Source organism: Trachypithecus francoisi, unplaced genomic scaffold (genome assembly GCF_009764315.1).
Source record: "Trachypithecus francoisi isolate TF-2019V2 unplaced genomic scaffold, Tfra_2.0 Lachesis_group1, whole genome shotgun sequence".
Lineage (NCBI taxonomy): Eukaryota > Metazoa > Chordata > Mammalia > Primates > Cercopithecidae > Trachypithecus > Trachypithecus francoisi.
Genome location: NW_022681454.1, coordinates 152,767,194 through 152,794,939, shown reverse-complemented (window position 1 = coordinate 152,794,939; position 27,746 = coordinate 152,767,194). Strand labels below are relative to the sequence as shown.

At 36.0% G+C, this 27,746-nt stretch overlaps 1 protein-coding gene across 1 annotated transcript in view; it reads left to right on the top strand.

Annotated features, from left to right (window-relative positions):
- Nucleotides 1–27,357, top strand: part of ASIC5 (acid sensing ion channel subunit family member 5) — a 34,772-nt gene extending 7,415 nt beyond the window's left edge. Inside the window, exons 3-10 of the mRNA XM_033215575.1 lie at nt 4,537–4,774; nt 6,799–6,924; nt 15,227–15,376; nt 16,711–16,858; nt 17,951–18,007; nt 19,926–20,094; nt 25,186–25,277; nt 27,076–27,357. Coding sequence (XP_033071466.1) covers nt 4,537–4,774; nt 6,799–6,924; nt 15,227–15,376; nt 16,711–16,858; nt 17,951–18,007; nt 19,926–20,094; nt 25,186–25,277; nt 27,076–27,266 — 1,171 coding nt within the window. The 3' untranslated portion in view covers nt 27,267–27,357. The remainder of the gene's footprint in view (nt 1–4,536; nt 4,775–6,798; nt 6,925–15,226; nt 15,377–16,710; nt 16,859–17,950; nt 18,008–19,925; nt 20,095–25,185; nt 25,278–27,075) is intronic.
- Nucleotides 27,358–27,746: the final 389 nt, after the last annotated feature.

Genomic DNA, 27,746 nt, shown 5'->3' with positions numbered 1-27,746 from the left:
CTACTCTATGTTTATTATATCCTATATAAAAATGAAGATTCACTGAGCACCAGACAAATACATAGTTGACTATTCCACTACCCATTCCTTTCACAGGTAAAATGTAAAATTCAGTGAAATTGATCAAAGCTTCAAAAGAATGCAACTGCTTGCCTCCATTATCTACCTTCCCCTTTTTGTTCTTACCTTTTTCCCCTACTGCCCACTCTTTCCACTTTAAATATTGTGTCCCCAAATCCTGTTTGGAAAAATCATGGATCACAGATATTTCTGTGATATTTTCTTTTCCCCAGGCTCATCCTCAAACTTGGCAAAATAAACCTCTAAAATGATTGGGGCTCCCCTCAGATATTTTCTTTAGTTTTACACAGAAATGAATAATAGCATTGCGTTTCCATTTTTTAGCCTTTCTTTATAAATATTTGTCAATGATTTCATCAAAATTAACTTTATCCATGTATTCATGTTCCATAGCACAGCCATATTAATCTAGTTTTACTTGTAGTTGATTAAAGAATACTTATTAATTTTAATTTTGAAAAGTTTCTTTCACACGAAGCAATGGTTATACAGAAAGGCAAACTCCTAAGAATACAATTGGCAGAAATTAATAAAAAGTCACATTTCACAAAAAATTCCAGAAATTTTAATAATATTTGTGACTTGGTTCTTTGGTATCAGTTCTAGTGCTTTTCAAATGTCTTTGTGTCTGAAATTTTCACTAAAATATGTTTATCACAAAATTCATCAAAAATTTCTATTCCTTTGGTAAAACTTCAGAATTTTATTTTCTTCCACTAAAATCAGAAATAATAATTGGATGTAGTGACTACTGATGCTATTTGATCCATTGTTTATGAGAACTCATGTACTGGGTCTTCATGTTTATAATCACTGTGATTCTTTGTTTATTTCAAATTTGTTTGATGCAAGAAAAAAATGCTCAAGGATTTTTAACCAAAAGCAAAATCATTGCTTCTCATACAAATATAAAGATATATCAAAGGTTTCATTAGTTAATCAGAGAAAGGTAAGATGTTAAAATTTGCTCAAAGAAGAATACAAAAGGCAGACATTGTTCCTCATTTTCCTTCTCCATAAAATTAACTGTAAAATGTACAGAAATGGGTCTGTTTTGGCAGGACTCAAATAAGACCTGAGTCAGGCATCAACTTGGATTTTAGATGAAACTTTAATCATTTGGGTCACATAATTTGGGGAAGTACACTTAGAACCATTGATATACATGAGAAGGACAGATTTAATAACTGGTTACCAGATGTCAAATTGTTCAAACAAATTAAGATACTTTTAGTATTATTTTCTTCTACTAGGCTCTTTACCAGTTGTGTTAAACTAAAGAGTAAAGCAAATTCTAGCTAAGCAAGGTTTTTGAAAGGAAAGCTTGGAAGAGTTTTAAAGTTCAAATTAAAATTGAAAATAAGCCAGATGCAGTGACTAATGCCTATAATCCCAGCACTTTGGGAGGCCAAGGTAGGCGGATTGCTTGAGCTCAGGAGTTTGAGACCAGACTGGGCAACATGATAAAACTCTGTCTCTAAAAAAAAAATACAAAAATTAGCTGGGCGTGGTGGTGCACACCTGTAGTCCCAACTACATGGGGGGCTGAAGTGGGAGGATTGTTTGAGCCCAGAAGGTCGAGGCTACAATGAACCATGTTCGTGCCTCTGCACTACAGCCTGGGCAACAAATTGAGACCTTGTCTCAAAAAATAAAACAAAATTGAAAATAAACTCAGTGCAAAACATTTTTGTTTTATGCAAAACAGTATTTCTCACAAAAAAAATTTTCTTCCTTGGCTTAATATGGTTAGGCTTTAATTAAATTTAATTAATCTATATAAATTACTCTCATGGTCTCAAATATTAGTATAATAAAAAACCTTAAAATATTTTAAGATGTCCTCCTATTTAACCTTTTGGTTGATTGTATTCATTCCTCCTATATGTATAGTAATTCCTTTACTTCTCTGCATAATGATTTTGAATATAATCCAATGAATATGTGTCAGGGAGTGCTGGCTCTGACTGTGCAGGATTTCACAGTTGTAGGGCTTTGGAGCAGATTGCTGGGAACCTGTCCATCACTGGGAGTTGGAAACATGTAGTAGCTTGGAGATCTATCTCTCAATACAGGGTTTACACCATCCTTCTGCCAAAATCTGTTGCTCATGTAAACTCTTAATTCCTTAATGATCCAAGAAATACTTTTGACCAAGAAAAGCAAGGTTATTAGATGTACTGTAGTTAGACAGACCACCACCATGACAGACGACCTTGGAATCAGGAAGTCTGAGGAGGATATTTACAGAGTTTTAGGACCTGGGGTAGCTTTGCAAGGATCAGAGCCAGTTTAGTAAGCTACAATATTATATATTGACTATGAAAACAGTTTTTCATCACTTAAAGAGTATGTAATGTTGGCTTGAGGTTGTTTCTCCATTTTTGTGTTTTGTGTATGCCCTACCTTGACTGAGAAAGGATTCAATATAGCCTGAATTTGAAAGAAAGATTATATGTATATATTGTGGGGGTCATGGATGTTGGCCCCCTAAAGATATGCTGAAAAATCAGTGCCATGAGGCAGATTGATTAACAGAAGAAAAGGCTTACAATGATATTTAATGTGTATACACATGAGCCTTCAGAATAAAGCCCAACATCCCAACCAGATACAGAGGCTTATTTATCATCATGACATTACAGAAAGGATGTGGGCTCAGAACATTACTGAAAGCAGGTTTTAACAGCAAGACAGGTTATACAGGTTATAGTAGGGAGAAAGGAAGAGGCTTGCCTAGCAAAGGTGACCTTGTTATATAGATGATGACTTCTTCAGAGAGACAAGATGGCAAATGTTTCTTTTTAGACTTTTAAAGGTGTCAGAATCTCAATATCTCCTATACCTAGCAAATGCCTAGCAAGAGGAGGCCTGGCTGCATTAATGGACGTTTTCTACAGATGTAAACTTTCCACATAAAAGACAGCTTTGCAAGGTCACTTCCGTTAGCTGACCCTGTAGCAGCCATTTCAAAATACGTCAAAAAATATATTTTAGAGTAAATATTTTTATTTTCTTCTCTCTTTATATGTACTTATATACACACATATATATATTTTTATATATTAAATAAGATATATAATATAAAGGAAAATAGAAATAAAATCTGGGATACAAAAGAGGGTCAGGTATAACATACAAACCACATACCCCATATACTTACCAAGAGTGGAATATACATTCCGTTCTATGCTTTTAGCAGTCAATTTAAAGAGAGAACATTTGTTCAGTTTCAAAATTTATAATATCCAAAATATGCAAGTCCTGATCATGTTTGTAAAGGAATGGAAGGCATGCAAATAAAGAACCATATGGAATGCAAAACAAAATTGCCCCACAAGATAAGAGAATTGGAAAGTGATACAGTTGTTAAGTTAAATAGATTACTTCTGCTTTGGTGGCCAGAATGAATCATTTATTTAATAAGTGCATACCTAACACTCACTATATTCCAGGCAGCTATCTAAAAATTTTAAGAACAATTAATGTAATCATTAAAACAACACTTTGAGGTAGGTTATATTAATATATACAGATTTTACAAGAGAGTAAACTTAAGTCACAGGGAAATGAAAAAAATTAGCTAAGTCATACCATTAAAAGACTGTAACAATTAGAACCTAACTGGAGAAACAGGATCACCATGAATGACAGAATAAAGGGCTTTCTTCTAGGGATTAAGTCCCACTTCGTTGCAGGAGCTGGTTAAGCAGTCTTTGTACAGTCTTTCGCCTGTAACTAGCGCTGGGGCTGAAGTAAGCAGGGCCAGCAGGAAGGGAAAATGGATATGAAGTTGGGGAAACAAATACAAGCTCAAAATGTAGGTCTCTTTTTCACTACCTCCAATCTTGATGGTGTGAATGACCTGCAGGATAGCTGTCATCTTTACCAGGTTGCACTCTTACCTAATCCAGTATTTGAAGAAGCTGAAGGAAGAGGTCACAAAGGAGCTGGAGGAGCTGTGGTCCCGACTGCTGCCCAACACCAGCAAGTTGAGTCAGCAGATGGATTGCAGTGTGGGTGAGCTACCACAACTCCTGCACGACAGTGAAATTCGTATATATACAAGGATGGGAATGCTGGGAAATGCAGTTCTAATTTAGCTAAGCTGACACAGGACAAGGCCACACACAGGAAATCTGGCTCCTAAACGCATTTTTAACAACTATACATTCCCACCTCTTCCTTTAAATTGAATCTTGAAGATCCATTAGGTGTAATCCAGATCAAGGTCTGGGGTATATTCTAGGCAAACGAAACTACATGTGCAAATAAAAGATTAATTGCACAATGGGTCAAAGACTTCTTAGGAATCAAATTTTGCTTAAATGTTTTGCAAATAAGGGAGAGTGTAGGAGGTAAGAAGAAGCTAATAGAATCCAGATGTTGGTATCTCTCTTCTAGATAATTATACATTTTCATTATTCTAACTATGGCCTTCATTCTTGCTAATAGGTTCCAAACAGATGCTGTAGCCAAATTTGGTGTTATTTTTTTCTTATGGCACATTGTATCCAAAGTCCTCCATCTTCGAGAAATTACTGCCAATTCCACTGGTTCTGCAGAGGCTACTGATTTTGCTGCAAGTCACCAAAACTTCAGCATTGCAGAATTTATCAGGAACAAAGGTTTTTATCTCGACAATAGCACCTTGTTGGACTGTGATTTTTTTGGAAAGCCATGTAGCCCAAAGGTAACGATTTTCTATTCTTTAAATATAATCAAAGTGATAAGTTCCTTTACTGCACTGTTTCACATTGAGCTTCCACGGCATTTACTCCCATGGTGAATCAATCCAAATTTCCTTACAGATTCTATTTCATTAGCTCATCCTTATGATATCGGGGGTATGGAATACACATGAGACAAATTTCCTCTTTCAAGCAGTTAGATAAGGAAAGATAGAAAAGAGAAAACTTGATTGTCTTTCTTGTAGTATAGTCCTTCCAAAAGAAAAACAATTTAACACAAGAGGATATTTTAATTTTTTCCGTTCATCAACAAACAACCTATTCCAACATAGTATTTTTATAATCACCAAATATCCATCACTCTGCTTATATGCTTATGGTATTGCATTAGAGACTATAGAAAATAAGAGGATCCCAGAGTTTAACTATGAAAAATTTATGCATTATTATTATATATTATATATAACAATAACTATTATATATTGTATATTATATAATATACACTCATAACAAATAGAAAACAAATACATAACAAATACAAAATCCTGTTATTGTTTATAAAGTTAATCTACATTTAAGATAAAGTACTAGATATATCTACAATCTATTAATAAACAACTACACAGGCAATTTGATGCCGTATTTCCTGTATCAGTATTCCGTAGCCTGTGTTGTTAGGGGAGTCTAAGTAAATACAAATTCTTGGTTCTTGGATCCAATTTCTTATGTTTTTGGTAGGCCACCTTAGCACACAGTAAGCAGAAAAAAATGCCTGAGAGACATTTCACAGAGATGAGTTTCTGACCTAAACTCTTAACTTGGAAAGTAAGCTCTCTTATGCTGTTTTTATTCACCAACATGTTTAACTCACCACCAAGAAATTTCGTGTTAGAGAAATTTTTCAGTTGCATATTACAGAAACCCATTTCTATTCTAGTAGATTGAAGACTAAAAGTAATGAGTTGGCTTAACTAAGCGGGAACTCCAACAGTAGGTCTGGCTTCAGAAAAATGCTGAACCAATGGTCTCCAAGACTATCTTTAAGATTCTGCCTTTGTTTCCTTCTCATAATTCTGATTGGCTTCTTTCTGTATGAGTTCTCCCCATCTCACCAAAATGGCTGCTGACTGCCCCTAGACTTTCATTATCAGAGTTTAGCACTCCAGTATCCACTTAATCTCACCACACACTCTGATTAGCTCTACTTGGGACACATATAAATTCTTTTTTTTTTTTTTTGAGACGGAGTCTTGCTCTGTCGCCCAGGCTGGAGTGCAGTGGCCGATCTCAGCTCACTGCAAGCTCCTCCTCCCACGTTTACGCCATTCTCCTGCCTCAGCCTCCCGAGTAGCTGGGACTACAGGTGCCGGCGACCTCGCCCAGCTAGATTTTTGTATTTTTTTTTAGTAGAGACGGGGTTTCACCGTGTTAGCCAGGATGGTCTTGATCTCCTGACCTCGTGATCCGCCCGTCTCGGCCTCCCAAAGTGCTGGGATTACAGGCTTGAGCCACCGCGCCCGGCCCACATATCAATTCTTGAACCAATCACTGAGGCAAGAAGGTGAGGTTTAAGCTTGGCCCAGCTTGTGTCCCATGCACAACTCTGTAGTGGCTGGAAAAAGAGGGCCAAAGGAGCAGGGTCATGGATTGACTGCCACACTGTGACCATATAGGTTACAGAAGGCGTAGCTCCTCCAAGAAAGGATGCTGTAGTAGTGCTCCACAGGTAAAAACACATTTCCATACATCTTCAGGAAAATATAAAAAAAGTAATTTTTAAAAATGTTTTAAACACATGCTTAATTTTATATAAAAATGTGTCCTTTAAATAATCACATGCAAGTTGATAAATGTATATTGCCAAAAAAAACTATCATTGAAAACACATATAAATCAGACTATTCTCTCTGATACTTCTGCAGTCTTGTTAGATATTTGTGCTTTTTTAAAAAAAAGTTATAGCAAACTTCAGAAGTGACAAAAATATCAAATTGATGATTTTTTTTGGTTCATTTACATATTGGAGGATTTTGGACATGTCTTCACTGAATATGGAAATTGTTTTACTTTTAATCATGGTGAAACTATCCAAGCAAAGAGAAAAGTGAGTGTCTCTGGAAGAGGCTTGAGCTTGCTCTTCAGTGTGAATCAGGTACTGAATTTTCTCCAGGTTCAAGACAAACAAGAATGGGTGGGGGTTCCAAAAATTTGATCAGACTATTGGTCCATATCAGAGCTCCCACACATTGGATATTATTTCAGTTTTTGTTAATTTAATCTAGACTCCTATGGATTTTATACAACTATTGGCTTAGAAATTAAACAGGCAAAATTTTGAGGCGTAAACGGGAGATTTTTATTGACTTAAATTATTGACTCCAGGGAATGTACATGCCACAAAATAATGAAACCCAGAGATTCTAAGTTGCAATGTATGTAGCTATTTTAAGAGAACTCTTTGCATTTAACAATAATTTTAGAAATATGTTATTGTAAATATGACAACATGTTTTAGAAAGAAACTCTACATACACATTTAACAAACTATAGAATGTACATCTGGAAAAGTGATGGAAAACATCCTTGTTATATAAGGAATATTATGTGAATAGATTTTGTACAAGCCCAGCTTTTGGAAAGTTGTAATTGACCTAATAAGTTCTAAGTGTTTAGCCCTGGGAGGCAGATGTTCAAACACCTAAGAAATGCAGTGGTGTTTTCTTCAAGGTTTTGGGGTATAGCTCCCACCCAAGATTAGTTAATTCTGACCTTTTGTCTTACATAACCACTTCTAGTATTATACATTTAAAGGCATTGTACTTCATTATTATGGTTTTATAAAAGAGGATTCTAAAATGCTGATAGATTAAGTATCCAAAAATTATACAATTAATGACCAAGATGAAAAACAAACTTGGTGTTCCTGCATTCACCTCCCAATCCAAGTGAATCATGCCATTGGCTACTTTTAAAGAATTTCCAGTAATATTCTCTTCATAACTCCTTTTGTATCCCATTCAAAATATTTTTGTTTACATCCAAACATAACACTGCAAACCTTAATGCATGTACCTACCTATACTTGTAATGTATTTGATGAATACTTTTGAGTCATTCAAATATTAGCCATAAGGTCAGTTTGAACATTATATTATCAATTTTTACAAACTAGAATTTTCCAAATATTTTTAGAATGCAATGAAAATCTACAAATTCAATGCAATGTTCCATAAGTAAATAACATTGAGATATTTCTCCAGACTAGATAGTTAAGTGTTTCTTAGAGGGTTACAAAAGGTGCAGGAGAAATAGAGTTTTGAATTACAAATAGAATATTTAGTATGTTTATTATATGTAATTACATATGCAGTTGACTCATTCATAGACTATATTCTTTATACTCTTAAGCCTGTTCCTTCTCCTTATAGCCTAAAATTACAACTAATGACAAAGTCACCAGAAGTTTAGTCTTAAATTTCTTCATCTGACCTAAGATGTATTAAAAAGATCATTAGTGTTAAAGAAATAGTGTAAATCTTCACTCTTATGGGAAAATGAATTTGAATTTTACATAAAGGCAGGGATTTTAATTGCAAAATGAAGAGGGCCAAATGATTTTCTAAGCAAATGAGTCAAAGAAAGCAGCTAAGAAGGAAGCAACTAAAAGGCAACTAGGTGAAGCTAAGGCCAGAGGAAACAAGGTCATTAACAGTAATTGTAAATACTTACCTGCACCTATCTAAGATGAAATGTGATCCATGGAAACCTATAGAGGTCTTGAGCAATGATTGCCAATCGAGAAAAACGATGAGACAAGTCTCAACCATTTTAGGAGGTTTATTTGCCAAAGCTAAGAACAGGCACCAGTGACATAGCCTCAGGAAGTCCTGAGGTAGTCCAAGGTAGTGAAGGCACAGCTTGATTGTATACATTTTAGGAAGACATGAGACATCAATTATACCTAAGATGTACATTGGTTCCATCCAGAAAGGTGGGGACAACTCGAAGCAGGGAAGAGGCTTCAAGATCATAAGTAGGTGAGAGACAAATGGTTGCATTTTTTTTGAATTTCTGATTGGCTTTTCCAAAGGAGGCAAGCAGAATAAGCATCTGTCTCAGTGAGCAAAGGAATAACTTTGAATAGAATGGGAGGCAGCTCCCAGTTTTAAGGGGCCCGAGATAATCTCCTTTCCCATTCCCCCACTCCCTTTAAAAAAAGTCTTTAGGAGAAAGCATTTTAGGAGAACATGAGTCTCTGGTCTCAGTTTTCATCTGATTTTCTCATGGTTAGGATGTTTTATTACTAGATGGGTAAGTCCCAAAAGTTTATTTTTAGAAGATTGCAAAGTCTCATGTTCTATGAAGAGAAAATAGGGGGAGGAAGGGAGAAAAACAACAACAAACAAAAGAATAATCCTGGAAAAATTCATATCGTCCACATTACTTTGAAGTCTGTACATCAGTAGATAGGTATGAAAAGTGGCTATGTATGCAAATAGGTTACTGTTACTTTCTTCTAAAGTTTAAGTTGACAGGCTTCAGTTTGCAGGACTTTAAGAAAGCACAGCTTAGTTTTCAGGGACTCCAAATTCGGAAAAATGGGGAAAAAAAAGAAAAAATTGAAAACACTATTTTGAAGGCTTGTAGCCAAGAAAAATCAGAATTTGGTCCAAACTGTAGAAAACAATAAAAACTGAAAAACACTGGGCAAGACTAGAATCTAACAACAGGTGTACTATAGTTTTGGAAACATAATTTTTCTCTCTTCTCCAATCCTAATTAAAGGATTAATTAGGACATAAAATTTCACATTTTTGCTAAAGACAAATCATATTAGGACTAGTTTATTTTATTTTGCCAAATTATTTGTATACAGTGCAGCAAGAATAGTTATTTTTTACATAGGCTTTTAAATTGCCTTTGGTGGAACTTTGTTCCATAGAAGGAATCTCAGATAAGACATTTTAAAAGCCGAGTCCAGCCATGGATTTGTGCCATCAAGTATCTATGAGTTGGGTGAATTTCCTCTCCACTTGAGGTTCCAAGGTAAACCTGGAGCTTCTGGGCCTGTCAGAAAGTGACATTCTTTACTTACCACAGGTCAGAAACCCTTTACAGAGACTCTGTACACAAAATATGAGGTCAGTTTTTCCAAGGACATTATTGGTTTCATAAGCCAAGTTTGAGTCCTTAAAGGAAAGCACACCATTCCAGTAAAAGCCTTGGTAAAATAACCAGTTTCTCCAATTGTGTCCTGTTACAAATGAAAACAGATTCTTATTGCACTTATGCAAATAACTGTATCACCACAAGTTAAGAATACTCACAAATAGTTTCCAAATTCTGAAGAAATCAGGCAGAGAGAATTGAGTAAGCTCCACATTTTGTTCATAGGAGTATACTAAATTGTTAAAAGCTGTCAGTAGCTCAAAATAAAAGTTTTAAGACTCTGAAAAACAAAACAAAAGATCAGCAAACATTTTAAGTAAAAAGTCAAAAAGATTATTTGAGTCCATGCAGTTAATTCTTTTTCTGCTTAATACTCTTGAATATTTTAGTTCTCCATGAGTCCTGAAAGTTTTTCCTCTTTTCTGATGTTACAATCTCCAAAGTTATCAGAAACCTGCATTTAAGGACACCTGTTAGAGTTTTATAGCTGATTATAAAAACACCTTCTAACAAGGACCAATACATGAGAACAATTGTCCTTGTATGAAAAAAGTTTCTAGAGCAGACATAGTCAAAGACACAATTGACAAGGCAATTTGTTACCTTGATGGTACACAATCGTTTTAACATAATGATTATGATTATTATTGATAATGTACACTAAGTCATATCAGAATTACAGGCCTTTCCATTAATTCTGGAACACATACCAATAACATTTATATACAGCCCAATGAAAACTAAACACAATTTCATATTTGACAATGCTTCCTGTATAATTTTTATACCAAGTAAGCCAAATTATGTCATTTTTGGACTTTAGGGAAACTAATATCTTAAAGGATTAATTAGGTCAGAAAAAGACATAATTTATTATTTGATTTTAGAAAGATCATCAAATATCAAAAGTTTAAAATGCTTGATATTATGAAATAGGATTACAGGTCATTGCAAAATCATTCATTTAACCAAAGTGATAACTCAATAATTTTTTTAAAAAAAGAAAAATATTTTCCAAATAAGAAGCCTTAATAAAAACAGCATGAAGCCAATTAAATTTGTTTTTCAAAATTTTGTAAACAATCTATAAAATTTAATCTTGATCATAAAATATAACTTCCATAAGCCTTTTATAACCTTTGTGATCTCTATTAAGGAGTTAGTTAATGCTTCAAGAAAACCTTGTTAATCTGACACAGGAGTCCATATGCTGGTCTTGAATCATTGTGCCTTTGATGTTCATGATTAATTTATAGAGAAACTGAACTTATTTTGTCTCTTAATGTCACTTGCAATCTCACATGCCCACCTCTTCCTCAATAGTCACATGGCCTTGAGGAGTTGAATGGCTTTAATTTCTGGCCCTATGTCTCAAAAATGCATTTTATTTATTTATTTATTTATTTTTTATTGAGACAGAGTTTCACTCTGTCACCCAAACTGGAGTGCTGGAGTGCAGTGACATGATCTTGGCTCACTGCAGCTTCTGCTGAATGGGTTCAAGTGATTCTCATGCCTCAGCCTCCCAAGTAGCTGGGACTACAGGCATGTGCCACCATGCCCAGCTAATTTTTTGTATTTTTAGTAGAGATGGGACTTCACCATGTTGGTCAGGCTGGTCTGGAACTCCTGACTTCAGGTGAACCACCTGCTCAGCCTCCCAAGGTACTAGGATTACAGGTGTGAGTTCCTGTGCTGGCCAGGAATGCATTTTATTTTGATTGGAGTCTGCTGTGGGGCCTGAAGATGAGGCTTTAATTGCTGTTAGTGTTTACGATTTAGTAGGACTTGGTGTCCTTTTTAGACCCTGGAGTCAAAGCCCTGTAATTTAACGTCACAAGGACTCTAAAAGCACATACAGGAAGATCCATGGATATAATGACTTTATTTAAAAAAAATTTCTCTCAGTGTTTTTCCTAAGCAAACCAAAACTTAATAATAATGTGACAACTTGATCATATTAAAGTTTTTGGTTTTTAAAAATTAAATCTTTATTGTGACTTCCACTGACTATTAATGACATGCTTGGACTTTCTGGCTTGTCCTGAACACCTCTCCTTTCTTAAACAACCAGTCATTTTATTTTAGGACGAAATTTACCATATTATTTCTCTTTAAGCTGTCTTACCACAAAAAAACCTCTTTATTTTTATAACTTTCTTTACATCCTTTTTTGTTTCCTTGTTCTTTTTAAATTGTGTTATACATAACCTTTAGATAAGCTTTGAATTAGACAAGATTTGTTTATCTTTATTTAAAAAGGACACACTTTTTTTTAGCAAGACTGTTTTTCTCTAATATATATTTATTGGAAAATACCCACATAATGAAATATCTATTATTAAATTAACATAACTTTATATTCTAAATTATGATAACTTTTATACAAGTATTTATCCCTTACCTATTTTAATTGTTCACCTAGATTATTTATGAAAACTGCAATAGTCATGATGTAAAGTTATGAAACTGCCATTGCGAAAATGTAACTGAGGCAGTAAAAAGGATATGACCTAACTGACTCCATCTTGCTTAATTTATTGTTTAGCTTTGAAACAAAGACAATAGCAGTCCTTTCCAAAACAAACCTCCTTCCTGCCTGTGGAATAGGCTGCCTAAAGTCACAAGATTGGAAGTTATGGTAATCTTAGAAAATTTAAGCTGCAGCTATTTTCATTAAACCAATATCAATATCTTATTTATTAAAAACTGCATAAGCAACAATCATTCTGTTTGGGGCTAGGTTTATAGTTTTGTAACCTCTCTGCCAAATTTTGACATTTTATAGTGTTTGGCAGGGATAAGTTGAAATTGCCTGATTAATAAATATAAACAAAAAAAGTATGCTGGCAATTTTTAAGACATTTCTGATATTACTTTACCAGTAATTTTAAAGCTAGGTTTTTTTTTTTATTAAAGATTTTACTTAAGTTACATAAACTTGAAAAAGAATTTGACTAGTCTTTTCTTTTTTCCTGATAAAATATTTGATTTAAACACTTTATTTTTCTTTAAGCCAATTAATTAGAGCTCTTTTATATATTTTCTGTAGTGAAACACTGTGTACATGACATATAAATACATAGACATGTTAGGTATGCCAATAAAGGTACATTTTATAGATTCATAAAGACCCTTTTATTATCTTTTTTCCTATCTTAGACTTTCAGATTCTTGATAACCTGTTCTGCAACCCTAGGCAGTTGTTAGCTAAATAGCCTTAAATTTGCTTATTAAATGAAACAACTCAGGTGAAAATAAAATAGAAAACTTTATATCATAGGGTACAGAGAGAAAAAGTCTGTTGGTGCTAGAGGGAGATACTTTTAATTTTCTTTGAGCCAAATCTAACCTAAAATTATAGGACTCTACCACAGTATTATATAAGGAGACCAGTTTTATTTAGATAGGGACTACCTATATTTTAACTGGATCTCTAAGCTCTGAGCAGAGCTCACATTGAATCCTGGGTCTCCAAAAAAAAGTAAAATTATTTTGAGGTTAGACCATGTGATGCTTTTACAGTGCACTTATTTTTTTTTTAACAAAGACATTTCTGAGTGTCTAAATTACACTCTTCCTTAAAAACCCAAGAGTAGCCTCTGTTGCAATAACTATTTTAGTCAAAAGGTCAGATGAAAACAGAATTCAGTCAACTGAAGGAAAAAAAAAAAAAAAAAAAAAAACAAAAAAAACTTTTGCTCAAAAAAAAAGACAAAGTCTTAGGAGAGAAAAACAAAAAAACCCAAAAACCTGAAGGCCTTTTAAATACAAACATGTACCCATGCGCGCACACACACACACACACACGTCTTGGATGTTAACCTTTTAATTAAGTTGACTTTGAACCATTGAGCTCCTTTAAAAAAATTCTTTTTAGATCTCATTACCATATTTCAGCTAGGACAAAATGCTGCTATTTCACAAGTACAGCCATTGCTCTTTCAGTTTGATCTGGCTGATAAAAAGGTGGTTTTGTTATGTAAATAAAGCCCCTTTAGTAGTCAAAATCAAAAATCTTTCCTTTTTTTTTCCCTTTTGATTGCTATTTTCTTCCCACTTCAGAGGCCTTGTTCCCCATAATTTAGAGTTCCCCTTTGGATTTAACCAAGTTTGGACGTGTGTTTGACCAAAATGTGCTGCTAACAGACCTAGCTTTTCAGGGCTGTTACTCCCTAAACCAGATTGGTCCTCTTGTGTTGCAGCTCCCTGGCACAGTGTGTCAGGGGCTCAAGATGCAAGAGGGGTCGGCTCCTACTAAGCACCTGCCAGCTGAGATTAAACCTTAAGTATATTCTTCTAAGGGGGATACTTATTTAGAGCCACTACACATTTTAGGGAGCATTCCTCCCAGACACCCCCATGTGATTCTCAGTCACCTCAGAATGCCCCAAAAAGCTTAGGGGAGCAAGGTGCTCTATTTCTTTGGAGTGTAAAATTCCATACTTATGAGCTAGAGGATTCTGAGTTGGTCAAATCCAATGAGAGAAAGAGCCAAAACACACACACGAACCCAACAAGACAGAAACAAACAACAAAACAGTTAAGCAAAACTAACAACGATCACACAAATTATATGATTTCTGAGCGCTCTAAGTTTAAGCAGAAATTAATACCAGCTGGTTGTTAATGCTAACTTTAGTTCTTTAAAAAGAATTTGTAAGAAAGAATCCCAAACCAGTTTTCTCACCTAGTGATGGGGACCAAGCTGAAAACTGCTCTCTGCCAATGCAGAAGCAGGCAGGTTCACCTTCCTTGATGGAAGCGAGTGGAAACTTCCACAACAAAAGGAATTTTTTTTTTTGAACAGCAAATGAGCCTCAGACCCCCAAATGAAAAACAGTGGTTGATCAGGGATCCCTGGAGGAAAGAACTCCTGGACTTCAGCAATCATCCTATTAGTTTGGGCTATAAGGTGCCCAAGCTGGTACCAAGCACCGATAGGCTAGCTGCTGCAGGCCAGGTCGCCTTCACTCAGGATCCTTTTGTGGTTACCAGACGTCAATCAAGAAAAATAATGAGACAAGCCTCAATTATTTCAGGACTGCCCTGAGTAGACCCCGGCTTGAAGGGACCCAAGATATTTTCCTTTCACAGATTCAACCACTAAAGTATATCTTAGATGTTTAATTTTCACACACTTTAGGCAAAAAGAGATTGAAATATAACATAAAATATTTAGGATTAGTCAAATGCTATCATGAGATGATAAAACGAAATCCTAAACTTGTATAGAACTGATATAGTCAATTTGCAATTTGGGCAAAAACATATTTTTGTTTCAGGAGGCATTCACTGATAACCCAGCCCTTGGTTTCGTTGATGCTGGGATCATCTTTGCTATACATTCACCAAAGACGGTGCCACAGTTTGATGGATTAGGCTTGTTGTCACCTGTGGGAATGCACGCCAGGGTAACCATCCGCCAAGTGAAGGTAAATACTGCAGAGAAGTCGAGTCTGAGGAAATTAGGTGCGGTAGTGAATGCATCAAACACATAAGTAATGCTTTTCACTAGAAATTCCTTTCTCCCATGCCCGTAAAACACCATTAGAAATTCCAAAATTTCATTTCAGATTCTTTTCCTTTATCTGAAGGTACATGATTAGTGGAAACAGAAACTATATAAGTGAAAGCTGGGAAGCCTATCAAATCCAAAGTAACTTTACCTTTCATTAGAAATGGAAAGGGTCATTAAGTATAAAAAGGTACCTAAGTTGCTGAGTCATGATTCTTCAATGAGACTATCTGGGAAGGAGAAAATTAGTGGGGAAAGCAGGAACCTTGGAGTCAGGCTGGTCTGGTAGGTTTCTGTTTGCCAGCCACTTACTTGCTTAGTAACTTTCTTTAATTAGCTTCCTGAATTTGCATCTCCTCTCTGCACAAATGGGACAGGGGTAATATTTTCCTTTCATAGTAAGGAAGTTTAAGTGAAGTACTACAAAGAAAGCACTTACCATTGATAGACACAAGAGACAGCCAACAGCCCCTGGTGAAACTCCACCTTCAAGTCTAAAACAGCCTGAAGGCTGAAAAACTAGACTGCTTGTCTCAGATGAAGTGTGCCCTTTCCCACCTGATTCTTTCTGAAAAATGCCCTCCTGCACATTGGGAAGAAGGGGTGGAGCCTTGCAAAGTTTACACTGTTTGCAGTGGGGAGGAGCCTGGCCTCTCCTGTATCTGTGTGGTGGCCTGAGATTCAATCTGTGAGGTGGGGAACCTACCAGCAAGACTCTCTCTCACTTAGCTGAGAGTCATTTTTTTTTTTTTCCTTTTTACTCAATAAATTCCATTTCCTTACCCTTCTATGTGTCCGCGAGCCTCATCTTTCCTGGTCATGTGACAAGAGCTCGGTTTTAGCTGAACTAAGGAGAAAGTTCTGCAACACCATGTTGCCGGGCACATAATAGTTGCTTGTTAAAGGATCTTTTTAAAATGTGATTTTGGTTGCTGTTTTGTAGGTGAGCTGATTACTACACTAATATAACATTTATGTAAGTGATCATTTTTTCCTTATATGAGTTGATTTTTAGAATACTCAGTGTGTCTGACTTTATTCATTCACATTTGGAATATATGTTTAAGGATCACTATTATACTTAGCTTCAGGGAATTTCAGGTCAATAGAGTAGGCAAAATAGACAAATGTAACCAATTTTGGTTTTGGAAATCAAAGAGCTCTGAGAGTAAAATAAAAATGTGTATCAGCTTCTTGATGAAAAATTGATATAAATAAATCTCCTGAACCAAGTATTTATCTTATCTTAAGACAGTTCATCAAGAATACCCTTGGGGAGAATGCAATCCTAACATCAAGCTGCAGAATTTCCGCAACTACAGCACTTCCGGTTGCTTGAAGGAATGCAAAGCCCAGCAAATAAAAAAGCGATGTGGATGTGTGCCTTTTCTTCTTCCTGGTAAGTAAAGACTAAATGCCCCCTTACTTAACTAGACAGTTAAGTGTTTCTTACAGGATTACGAAAGGTTTGGGAGGAATAGAGTATTGAAATACAAATGGAATATTAAGTATTATTAAATGTAATTACAGACGCTGCTAACCCATTCACAGAAAATTATTATATTCTTAAGCCTGTTCCTTCTCTTTGCAGCCTAAAATGACAACTAATGACAAAGTCACCAGAAGTTCAGTCCTAAATTTCTTTGAATTTTATGTTTATGTTTACTTAATTTGAAACATAGCAAATCAACGTGTCACTAAATTGTTTTCCACGCTTATGAAATTCTACACTGGAAAATTATCCACTTGCCAAGTACAACTTCGACTGACAAGTTTTACATTATAAAATCATAGCAGAGATTTCTGGAAAAGAAAATTGTGTTATCAGGGTGGGGCCCCAATACTTACTCCCAAAGGCTAAAATTTGATGGTCTCAAATGTCTAAAACAGCACACCAAGTTTTTCTTAATTTTGAAAGAAAAATTAGATCATGGATATATGTCTTACCAAGCCTGAAGATTTCACTGTTGCAAAGTTGTTTTCTTTGTGACTGTAAACTTACCTTCCGGGGCCTCCTTTTCATACAATTTGCAACTTTTCCCGAACCATGGGTGAGAAGCAAACATTCAAGGAAGCAATCGAGCAGGGTGAATAAGAGCCAGATCTCAACCAGGCCGCTCATGCCAGCTCCACAATTTCTCCCCTAGGTGATCTTGAACAAGTGACCTAGCCTCTCTACTCTGCTGTCAAATGGAGGAGAGGATAATAATTCCATCTTATAGGGTTGCTGTAAGAATGAAAGGGGTATGTAAGTGGTTCAAATAGTGCCTGGCACAGAATACAGTCTATATAAATGTCAGATATTTTTATTCAGGTCTTTTACATCCCCCTCCCACAGCATATCTAGAAAGATATATTGTAATGCTCATATAGATGAATGGGTGGGTGGATGAATGGATGGACAGATGTAGGTAAGAAAGGTATTTTTGTCATTAGATCACTTATTTTACAAAATGTAAAGTCTCTATATGTTACACTTATTATTTTTAAGGAAATGGGATAGAATGTGACCTACAAAAGTACCTCAACTGTGTTTCTCCTGTACTTGGTAAGTGCTTAATTTACTTTTATTTTCAGGATTTATATTAAAATTGCTCAAAGTAATACAAGACATTAAGTCGAACTATGGATAGCCCAGAAATTAAACAGAATACAGTATATACGAGAAGATCTTTTTGTAAGTGTTCTTAAATAGTAGCTAACAAACACAGGCAGTACACACAAACAAACAAAACCCTCTGATACTAAGACACATCTGAATTTTCAAGTTTTGTTCTTTTTTATAATCAAAATATCCTAGTTTTTTTTATTGTTCCACAAATAAAACATGTTTATTGTGAATAGTTGAAATACTACAGAATAGAAAGGAAATCATGTAAAAATAAGTGGAAGTTTTATTACTGAGAATTCCTCTCACTGTTTGGGAGTAATCTTTCATTCATTCGTTTCATTGTATGTACATGGCATATAAAATTTTTTCATAAATGTAATTATAACTGTACATGCCATATTTATTGGGGACAAGTTGTTATTAAAGAGCCCACTCTTTTTTTTTTTTTTTTGCTTTCACACCTTTTACCTTAACCTGGAACAATCGCTAACACTTTAGTATATCCTAGCATCACTTTCTCCACATACACATCTCCATATTTATCACTTGAAGTCATTGGTTGTTTTATTAAAACAGAATCCCAGTATATACTCTTCTGTACAACTTGCTTTTCTAACCCATTGTGGAAATATCTCCAGGATAGCAGGAATAGATTGAAAAGGTTCTTTTCAATGGTTATAAAATATTTCAAGGTATGGCCATAGGTAGAAGGAAGCTTTTTTTTATGTAGATCACAGACTGAACATGCAAAAGTCATATTACTAACCGATAGACTTGAAATGATGTTGCCACATTTCTTCTGATTCCTTATCCCTGTTGGAGGCTGGAGGGAGAGCTTGGAGAAAAAAACCATGGATGCAGTTCAGCAGGGACTGTTGTGGGATAAGGGGGTCAGAAGAGTGTGTGTGTTTGTGTGTGTGAGAGAGTATTATGTACATGAGAGTATATGTATGTAACTGTGTGTGTGTGTGTGAGCTTATGTGTATATGGGAGTGTGTGAGTGCATATGAGTGTAGAGGAAGAGTGGTGATCTTTACCAGCAGTGCTAAAGAACTAGCAGATGCATGCAAAAGTTATCTCCCAGAGAAGTCAAAGTTAGAGTCTGAAAAACAAACCCAAAGTTTGTCGGTAACCAGGAGGTCTTGGTAAACAACTGCTTCATGAGAACAAAGGGTTTCAGTATCAAAACCAAAGGAAAAACAAGAACCTGAGTATCTAGCATGGGTGAGGAGCAGTGAGAATGGGCACTGGGAGGTGGTCCAAAGGGAAGCTGGAGACAAACACTGCCTGCTGCAGAGACTTTTTTCCAGTATGCATTTGCATGGATAGCCTGGTTGCTCTGAAGGAGCCAAGAGAGAACATTGAACAGAGAACCTCAGGGGTTGATTTGGAAGTGACTGGGCCAACAGAAATAAGAGACTGCAAATTCCCAGGAGCACATTTCATACCACTGTATGTTGAGAGAAATCTGAAGATGTTTAGTGTAAACCTGAGACATTGGTTTGCAGGATTGTTTGACTGTCCCTCTCAAAGTGACATGAAATCACACACCTTCCATCTTTCTTCTGTCCAAATAGCTGATATTTTACAGAAATAGACCCAGATACTTCCTGAAAATAACTTCTTAAATCCAATAAAGATCCCAATCCAGTGACTCAATGAATTCAAAGATAAAAACTTCCAGGCCTTATATTGTATCTCCTCTGCTACATTCAGAGTAACATATAAACACCATTTGTTGTTGGTAACCACTTTTATTTAACATTGAAAGTGAAATGATAAACTTTATAAAACTATCCTACCCGTGATGAAATATTTCTCTTCTCTGAATTCCCTGTCCTGATTTTCATTTCAGACCACATTGAACTTAAGGAGTTATGTACAGTGGGCACACATAACTCTAGCTGCCCTGTTTCTTGTGAAGAAACAGAATACCCTGCCACTATTTCTTATTCCTCTTTTCCAAGTCAAAAAGCTTTGAAATATCTTTCCAAGAAGTTGAATCAAAGCCGGAAATACATCAGGTAATCTTACTAGCTTTTTAAACTACTGATAATTAACATAGATTTTTTTTTCTTTATTGAAAACCCTCAAAGACTTAGGAAATGAAATTCTGATCAATCAAGGGAGGCAATAGCTTTTTTCACTGAACTAACAATGAAACCATAGAATTTTAAAAGTAGATAAGATCATATCGTTCAACTCCTTACTTTAATTGTGTGAAGAGGAAAATGATGCTTGTGTGAGTAATTTTCTCATGATCAAACCTTTATTGCCCAAACTGGGGAAAATAATAATGTTGACTGATAACAACGGACGCCTTAAAATATGAAAATTTCCTACCTGTACATTATACACTTTGAGTCTTCTCATAACTGTACAAGGTAGATGAAACAGAAATTAATATTCTATTTTTACGGAAGAGGAAACTGAAGGCCATCGTATTTTAAGAAATGGTTCTGTGAAGATAGTCAGGGGCCCAGAAAGAAGTTATGCCCAAGAACTTTGACGCTGGTCCCCATATCTTTGCAACCCAGATACATGACTCCATGTTTCCTGATTAACTGAGAATTAAATTAGTCCTCTTTCTGCTATACCATACTGCCTCTTAAAAATTACAAATCAAGCTTTATAAATAACTCTTTGTTTTTTAACAGGGAAACAACTTTAGCATTTCTCTGTGTTTCTTTGTATTTTTAGTACTATGGCATGAAGCAGTAATATATATAGTATACTGGTGTTTGTAGTTATATCTATTAAAATAAAAATATGTTAACTAACTTAAGGTTGATGTACATTTTCACAGATGCGTACATAATTTGGAAAGCATGCTTTGATTCCAATGTTAGCCTTGTGCTTACTTTAATAAAATAAAAAAGATATTCCCATGTAAACACCGAGATAATAAAGGGGTCTTTACAGATCAGAAAGAAAAAGTATTTTCATCAAAACAGGGCTAATGGAGTGATTCCAAACAGCAGATAAAATGATAAACAGCTGTAAAATGTACAATTATATTTGTTTACACTTCCAACTCCAGCACAGACATCTATTTATATATTTTGTTTTAATGTGGGAAACTGATTTGCTTTTAATATTGTTCCTGATATATTTAAATATGACTTAGAAGAGCATTTCCTGTGTCTTTTGGTTGATAGAAAGCTCCTGAGTTTCATAATTATTTATTTATTTATTTATTTATTTATTTTTTTGAGACGGAGTCTCGCTCTGTCGCCCAGGCTGGAGTGCAGTGGCCGGATCTCAGCTCACTGCAAGCTCCGCCTCCCGGGTTTACGCCATTCTCTCGCCTCAGCCTCCCGAGTAGCTGGGACTACAGGCGCCCGCCATCTCGCCCGGCTAATTTTTTTTTTTTTTGTATATTTTAGTAGAGACGGGGTTTCACCGTGTTAGCCAGGATGGTCTCGATCTCCTGACCTCGTGATCCGCCCGTCTCGGCCTCCCAAAGTGCTGGGATTACAGGCTTGAGCCACCGCGCCCGGCCTCATAATTATTTAATAAGCAGAGAAAGTAGGCATGATTTTGGAGACATACTGGTGAATCAGAAAAGAAAGCCATGTATGGAACAAGAGGATCTTAGGGAATGCTGTTTTTTTCTTTTTTTTCTCGCAAAACTCAGGTTATTCTTGAAACGGGAGAGTTCTCTGATTTCCCCTTGCAGAATGTGCAAAAGGGGTGTGGCTTGCCTGTTCGCTGTCCCGGCAGCTCAAACTCCTATGGAGAGCATGCAGAGGGGCAGGTGCAGAGGCCGGGGGAGCGCTTTGGGCTCCTGCCCCATGGCAGTGTCTAGGGGTGGGTGTCTGCAACCCTAGGGTTGCAAAGCTCTTTCAGCTTTGCTGTCTACAGATGGCTGGAGGGTTAGTCAGCTCAATGGACCCTCTGCCTTATCGCAAGGGCAGAGGGCCAGTGTGACAGCTTCTGTATCCCAAGCTCTTGCCCAGTGACCCAGAAGAATCGGATTACACACGGGCTCGAGGGATGAGTGCGAGATTTTATTGTGTGGTGGAGGTGGCTCTCATTGACATGGATCGGGAGCCAGAAGGAGTGATGGAGTGGGATTGCGATCTTCGCGTGGAAGCGGGCAGCCTATGGTTAGACTCTTCTCTGAACACCCCCGGCTGAACTCCCCTTGGTGTTCAGATGTGCCTCCTCTTCTCTCTTTCTCTGCCGCATCATTTTGCCATCACTGGTTTGCTGATCTTCTGGTCTGCTGGTATCTTCCGGAGCTTGGGGTTTGGGTTTCATATGGAGGCAGGATAAGGGGTGTAGTAGGCCAAAAGGCAACTTTTTGGGTGCAAAACCAGAAATGCCTGTTCTCATTTAGAGCTATGATATCCAGGCCTGAGGGTGGGCCTTTGCTAGGGAAATGCCCTCTTCTACCCAATATTTTTCTGTTTCCTGTCCATATAATTACGAATAGTTCTCCAATTAATTTTATCACATAATGTACATGTAGGGACCTTACATGGTTTTAAATAGTGGAGGCCATTACCAGAAAGACTAAGGTGAGCAGCTGAACAAAGGTGGCTGGATTCAGGGATTGTTCAGCTCCTACACAGAGACAGTTAGAAGTCACACATATAATTAAATAACTGGTTTGTGCAAAGGTACTGGAAATCAGAGAAAGGTAAATCAGAAAACAGAAATGCAGTTTGTCAGGACGGCAAATGTGAAATGTTAACAGCAGTCATTTTAAAAGAAGCAGCCCCTAACTTAATCATGAAGTTGCATGTGTGTCTTCCTGGGACAGAAATAAATGCTACTTCATGGTCAATCCAGGGCCTCATGAGGCTGCTGCTGGACCTCAACGTGTTGAGAGGCTTAGCTTGACCGTAGCAGGCAGTGTGGAGTTTACCCTTGAAAATAAGGGTAAATTGTGTCTGAAGTTAGGCCAACCTCATCAGTAAAACAAGTGAATTTTTAAAATTGTTCTTTTTTAACTTAACAAATTTTGAAATAAAAATTGTACAAAATTATTTCCTTTATGCCAAATTAATTAATTCCTCTAATGCAGCACTCCTGCTCAAGCATCTGGAAGCTCTTTAAAAACTATCTTGTGATAGAACAAAAAATTTAGTTTTTATTTTATAATTGTGCCTCTCCTGACACAAATAAATATTTTTGGTCTTAAATCCTGCTAAATCCTGAACAATTTCACTATTGCCATGAGGCCCAGGTTCAGTGAGACACAAATGATTGGACAAAACAACTGCCTGAGAGAAGTTGAGCAAATATCACAATATTTTTGCAGGGGAATAATTTATCTTCTCTCAAAATCGCAGGTGGATAATGCTTGGAAATGATTATGAATGTTGTGCTTTGGAAATTAAACAACATTATCAGTGCACATGCAAATTAGGAGCACAATGGAGGCCAAAGAGATTGGAATATTACTAAAATTTCTGGACTTCCAAGACAACTTTATTATTTCCATTACTTTGGGAACTGGTTTATCATTTGTAAATATTACTGCAGTCCCTGATTATCTACTTAAACATAGTACATTCTCCTGTTACTCAGGGCTAAACCAATGGAAATTAAGTAAACATATTAATGATATATTTTGAATTAAGTATATTTGTAAATATTGATTTCAAAAATTGTAAACATTAAGGAGAGTGATTTACAGCCGTGTTCCTTAGGTGTGTTAAAGATCACCACATAATTTAGGAAACTATGCTAATAATATCCATTCTTAATGGATACTATTATTATTATTGCCATTTTAAAATCAGAAGGTGCTTGGTTTCAGATTCAGCTTATAACACTGAGAGGGTAATATTGATCCATTCATTTATTGATTTTCATCTTTAATTTGCTTCCTTATTTGTCCATTTTACATATAGGTAAGGAACAACCTATTATTTGTTAAGATTCAGGAGTAGTCTAGGCATTAGGGATACCTCAGTGTACAAAAGACAAAAATCCTGCCTTGCTGCGCTTCTGTCCACTGGGATGGAAATAGGTGATCACTGTATATAGTCTTGTCAGATGGCATAAAGCAGTGTGAGGGAGTGGCAGCAGAAAAGCAGTCTGGGGAAGCCAGGGTCAGGGAGGGTTGTTCTCAGGTCTGTGGATTATTGTCAGGAAGGACTTTCCTTCCTGTTGAAGTGGGGGTGCATTAAAGTTGGAAACAGAAAGACCAGTTAGCAAGCTATTGCAAAAATCCAGGTGAGAGGTCATGAAGGCTTGGACAAAGGTGGTAGCTTTGAATGGTGTGAGAGGTCGTAGGAGTCCAGATATATTTTGAAGGTAACACAAAAAATGGGATTTCCTGATGAACTGGCTATGGAGTGTGAAAATTTACACTATAAATAAGGGAAATGTGAAGGATTTGACTTGGAACATGCTAAAGTTGGAACATCTATTGGACATCCAAGTAGAAATACAAGAGTGAGCTGAATATATTATTGAAGTTCAAGATAGGGGTCTGGGCTGGAGATAGAGAAAGTGAGGGCTTCCAAGACCATGTAACGAGCTATAAGTATCATTTTAAAAGATGTTTAGCCACTCTGGTCCCGTATAAAGATTTCAAACAGGCATTAAGAAAACAGAGTCTTTGCCTAAGTATACTAATGACATATAGTTAATAATTAGTATTCATCGAACACTCAATATACGTCAGGCTCTGTGTCAATTTTGCATATACATAATTTAATTTCACCTCACTACAACTCTGTGAGCGCAACTCTAAAATCCTGACTACTCATGAGGAAACCATGACTCAAAAAATACAATGTGATTTCTTGAAGGTCATGCAAGTAATAAAAGACAGAACCAAGATTTGAAAGAAAATCAAACACACATTGAAATGTTTGTAAATACTTTATTCAGTAGATATTTACATTTAATGTCTTTTTCTAGTTTCTCAGGAATAAGGTACAGAAAAATTATTGGGGAAAATTATTTTTTCTTAAAAACCAACATGACAAAATGCCTTCTACATCCTGCTAATGGTGATTAATATAAAAACAATCCTGTGTCCAGTTTAACATTAAATAACATATAAAACAAAAATGAATATTACTTTTATTAGATGGGAATTAAAAGTAATGCTGACAATCTTAAGCTATATTAACTCTATTTTTTATCCCTAGAGAGAATCTTGTAAAAATTGAAATTAACTATAGTGACCTAAACTATAAGATAACCCAGCAGCAAAAGGCAGTGAGTGTGCCTGAGTTACTTGGTAAGTGTTATTTAATTGCTCCTTACCATTATTATTATTATTTATTGATACGGAGTCTCGCTCTGTCGCCCAGGCTGGAGTGTAGTGGTGCCATCTCGGCTCACTGCAAGCTCCGCCTCCCGGGTTCACGCCATTCTCCTGCCTCAGCCTCCCGAGTAGCTGGGGTTACAGGCGCCTGCCACCATGACCAGCTAATTTTTTGTATTTTTAGTGGAGACGGGGTGTCACCATGTTAGCCAGGATGGTCTTGATCTCCTGACCTCGTGATCTGCCCACCTCGTGATCCACCCACCTTGGCTTCCCAAAGTGCTGGGATTACAAGCGTGAGCCACCACGCCTGGCCTAATTGCTCCTTATTTTTAAAAATTTTTTATCAGTTTTTTTCCTTCATATTTAAGGTTTAACTTATCAATGGAGGACAAGAATTCAATTAAACTTGTCATTCAGCTGCTATTTAAATCTGTCATATTTCCGCTCCCTAGAAAACACTGTACAACCTCACATGGACTTTTATAAAGAAAAGGCTGGTGGTGTTTCATCTCCACTCACACTCACATCAAACTTTACCGTTAGATCCCTCATCAAGTGACTCTTGTAGAATGTTTCATCTATCCTACACCTAGGTAAATGTCAGCCACCGCGTACCTCCACATAGGGCTCTATCCCAGAGTGGCTTAAAAAGAAGAACCTGAGAAAGCAAAATTAGGCATTTTCTTTACAATCACTGCCTGCTCACTTGCCTTCTCCACACAGTCCCTAATAAACATAGTGGCTGATCTCCTAGATCTCACTGCATCTTAGAGGAAGCCGTGTCGGAGACAGAAGAAGGGCTTAGACTCAGGCAAAAGTGACAGCAGTCAGACATTGCAGCTGAGACCCTGAATATGGAGGAAATGTGTCAATTCGCCAAAGCTCTTGGAGAAGCCTATACTTCATTATCGCACTTTACAAAAACAGAATGGTCCTAAGAATGGCTTAGGGCAATGAGATAATCGTTAATAATGTAATCTATTTATGAAAGCGGTGCTGGAGTAGTCAGATTCAGAGACAGAAAAGGAAAAGAGTGGTTGTCATGGGCCGAGAAGAGGAGCAATGAGGAGTTAAAGTTTAATGCATACAGAGTTTCAGTTAGGGAAGATGAAAACATCCTGGAAATAGATAAAGATAATGGAATGGCTGCATAACAATGTGAACGTACTTAATGCCACAGTACTGTATACTGTGGTTAGCATGGTAGTTTTAATGTTATATATATTTCACCACAATAAAAAAGTACAAACAGTAAATATAAGTATCAATTTAAAAATATCAAAAAAGGCAATGCTGTGGTAATATATTTTGTTTAAAGCCAATATTATGAATGCATAAAAAGAAATACAGTTTTGACACTTGATGTCACAACTAGCTTGGAATATAATTTTCTGGAAAACATCAACATCCAGTAGTGCCATCTGGATGGCACTTTTCCGCTCTTCATTTAGCACCTAAAAATGAGTTTGTAATTATCTAGAATCTGTAATGAATTTACCTAGATTTTATATCCTCCAAAGTCTTAGAGTTATATGTTTGGAATCAGATTTTATGTTTGCTTTTCTTCTCTGCTTTTTATGATGATTTGTATGAATATTGCTTCGATATTACCAATTTCTATTACCTTATTCATATCAAATGTTAAAATAAAATTAACCAATCTTCACCTCAGTTATGATGATATTTTGCTTCAACTAATTTAACTTCTGATAATATTTGTTTTTTTATGAAAAATAATGACATTCAATCTTTACTGGTTTTATTACAGCAGATCTTGGTGGTCAGTTGGGTCTATTTTGTGGGGCCAGTCTGATCACAATCATAGAAATTATTGAATATCTATTCACCAATTTCTACTGGATATGCATTTTCTTTTTGCTGAAGATACCTGAAATGACCCAGTGGACTCCTCCACCTCAGAATCATCTGGGAAATAAAAATAGGAGAGAGGAGTGTTAATGGTCATTTAGAATAAAATAATTTGCTTTTCTCTTCATGATACCTTCAGATTTATCATGACTAATTCATTGTATGTCACTTTGCTATAGTTTCGAGAGTTCAATAAAAGCCATTAAATATATATATCTCTTCATAAATATTTCTATTTGTCTTTGCATATGTGTGTGTGTGTGTGTATATATATATATATATGAAATAAAGAAATAGGAACTATCTTTTTCACCTTTGTGTTCCCTGCACCTAGAACAGTAAAGATTATGTAAAAGACATCTCATAAATGTTTTTCAATGAAAGAATATTGGTGTAGTGAAAAAAAAGACATTCTTTATGACTAAATATGCAAACTAGACCCAATAAACTATACATGAGGAAACAAAATATTTCTTTATTCAAGAAATGATATGTATAATTTATACTTTATAAAGTTTTAAAGAATTTTTATTTTCATTAAGATTCAACATACTTTTTTTTTTTTTTCCA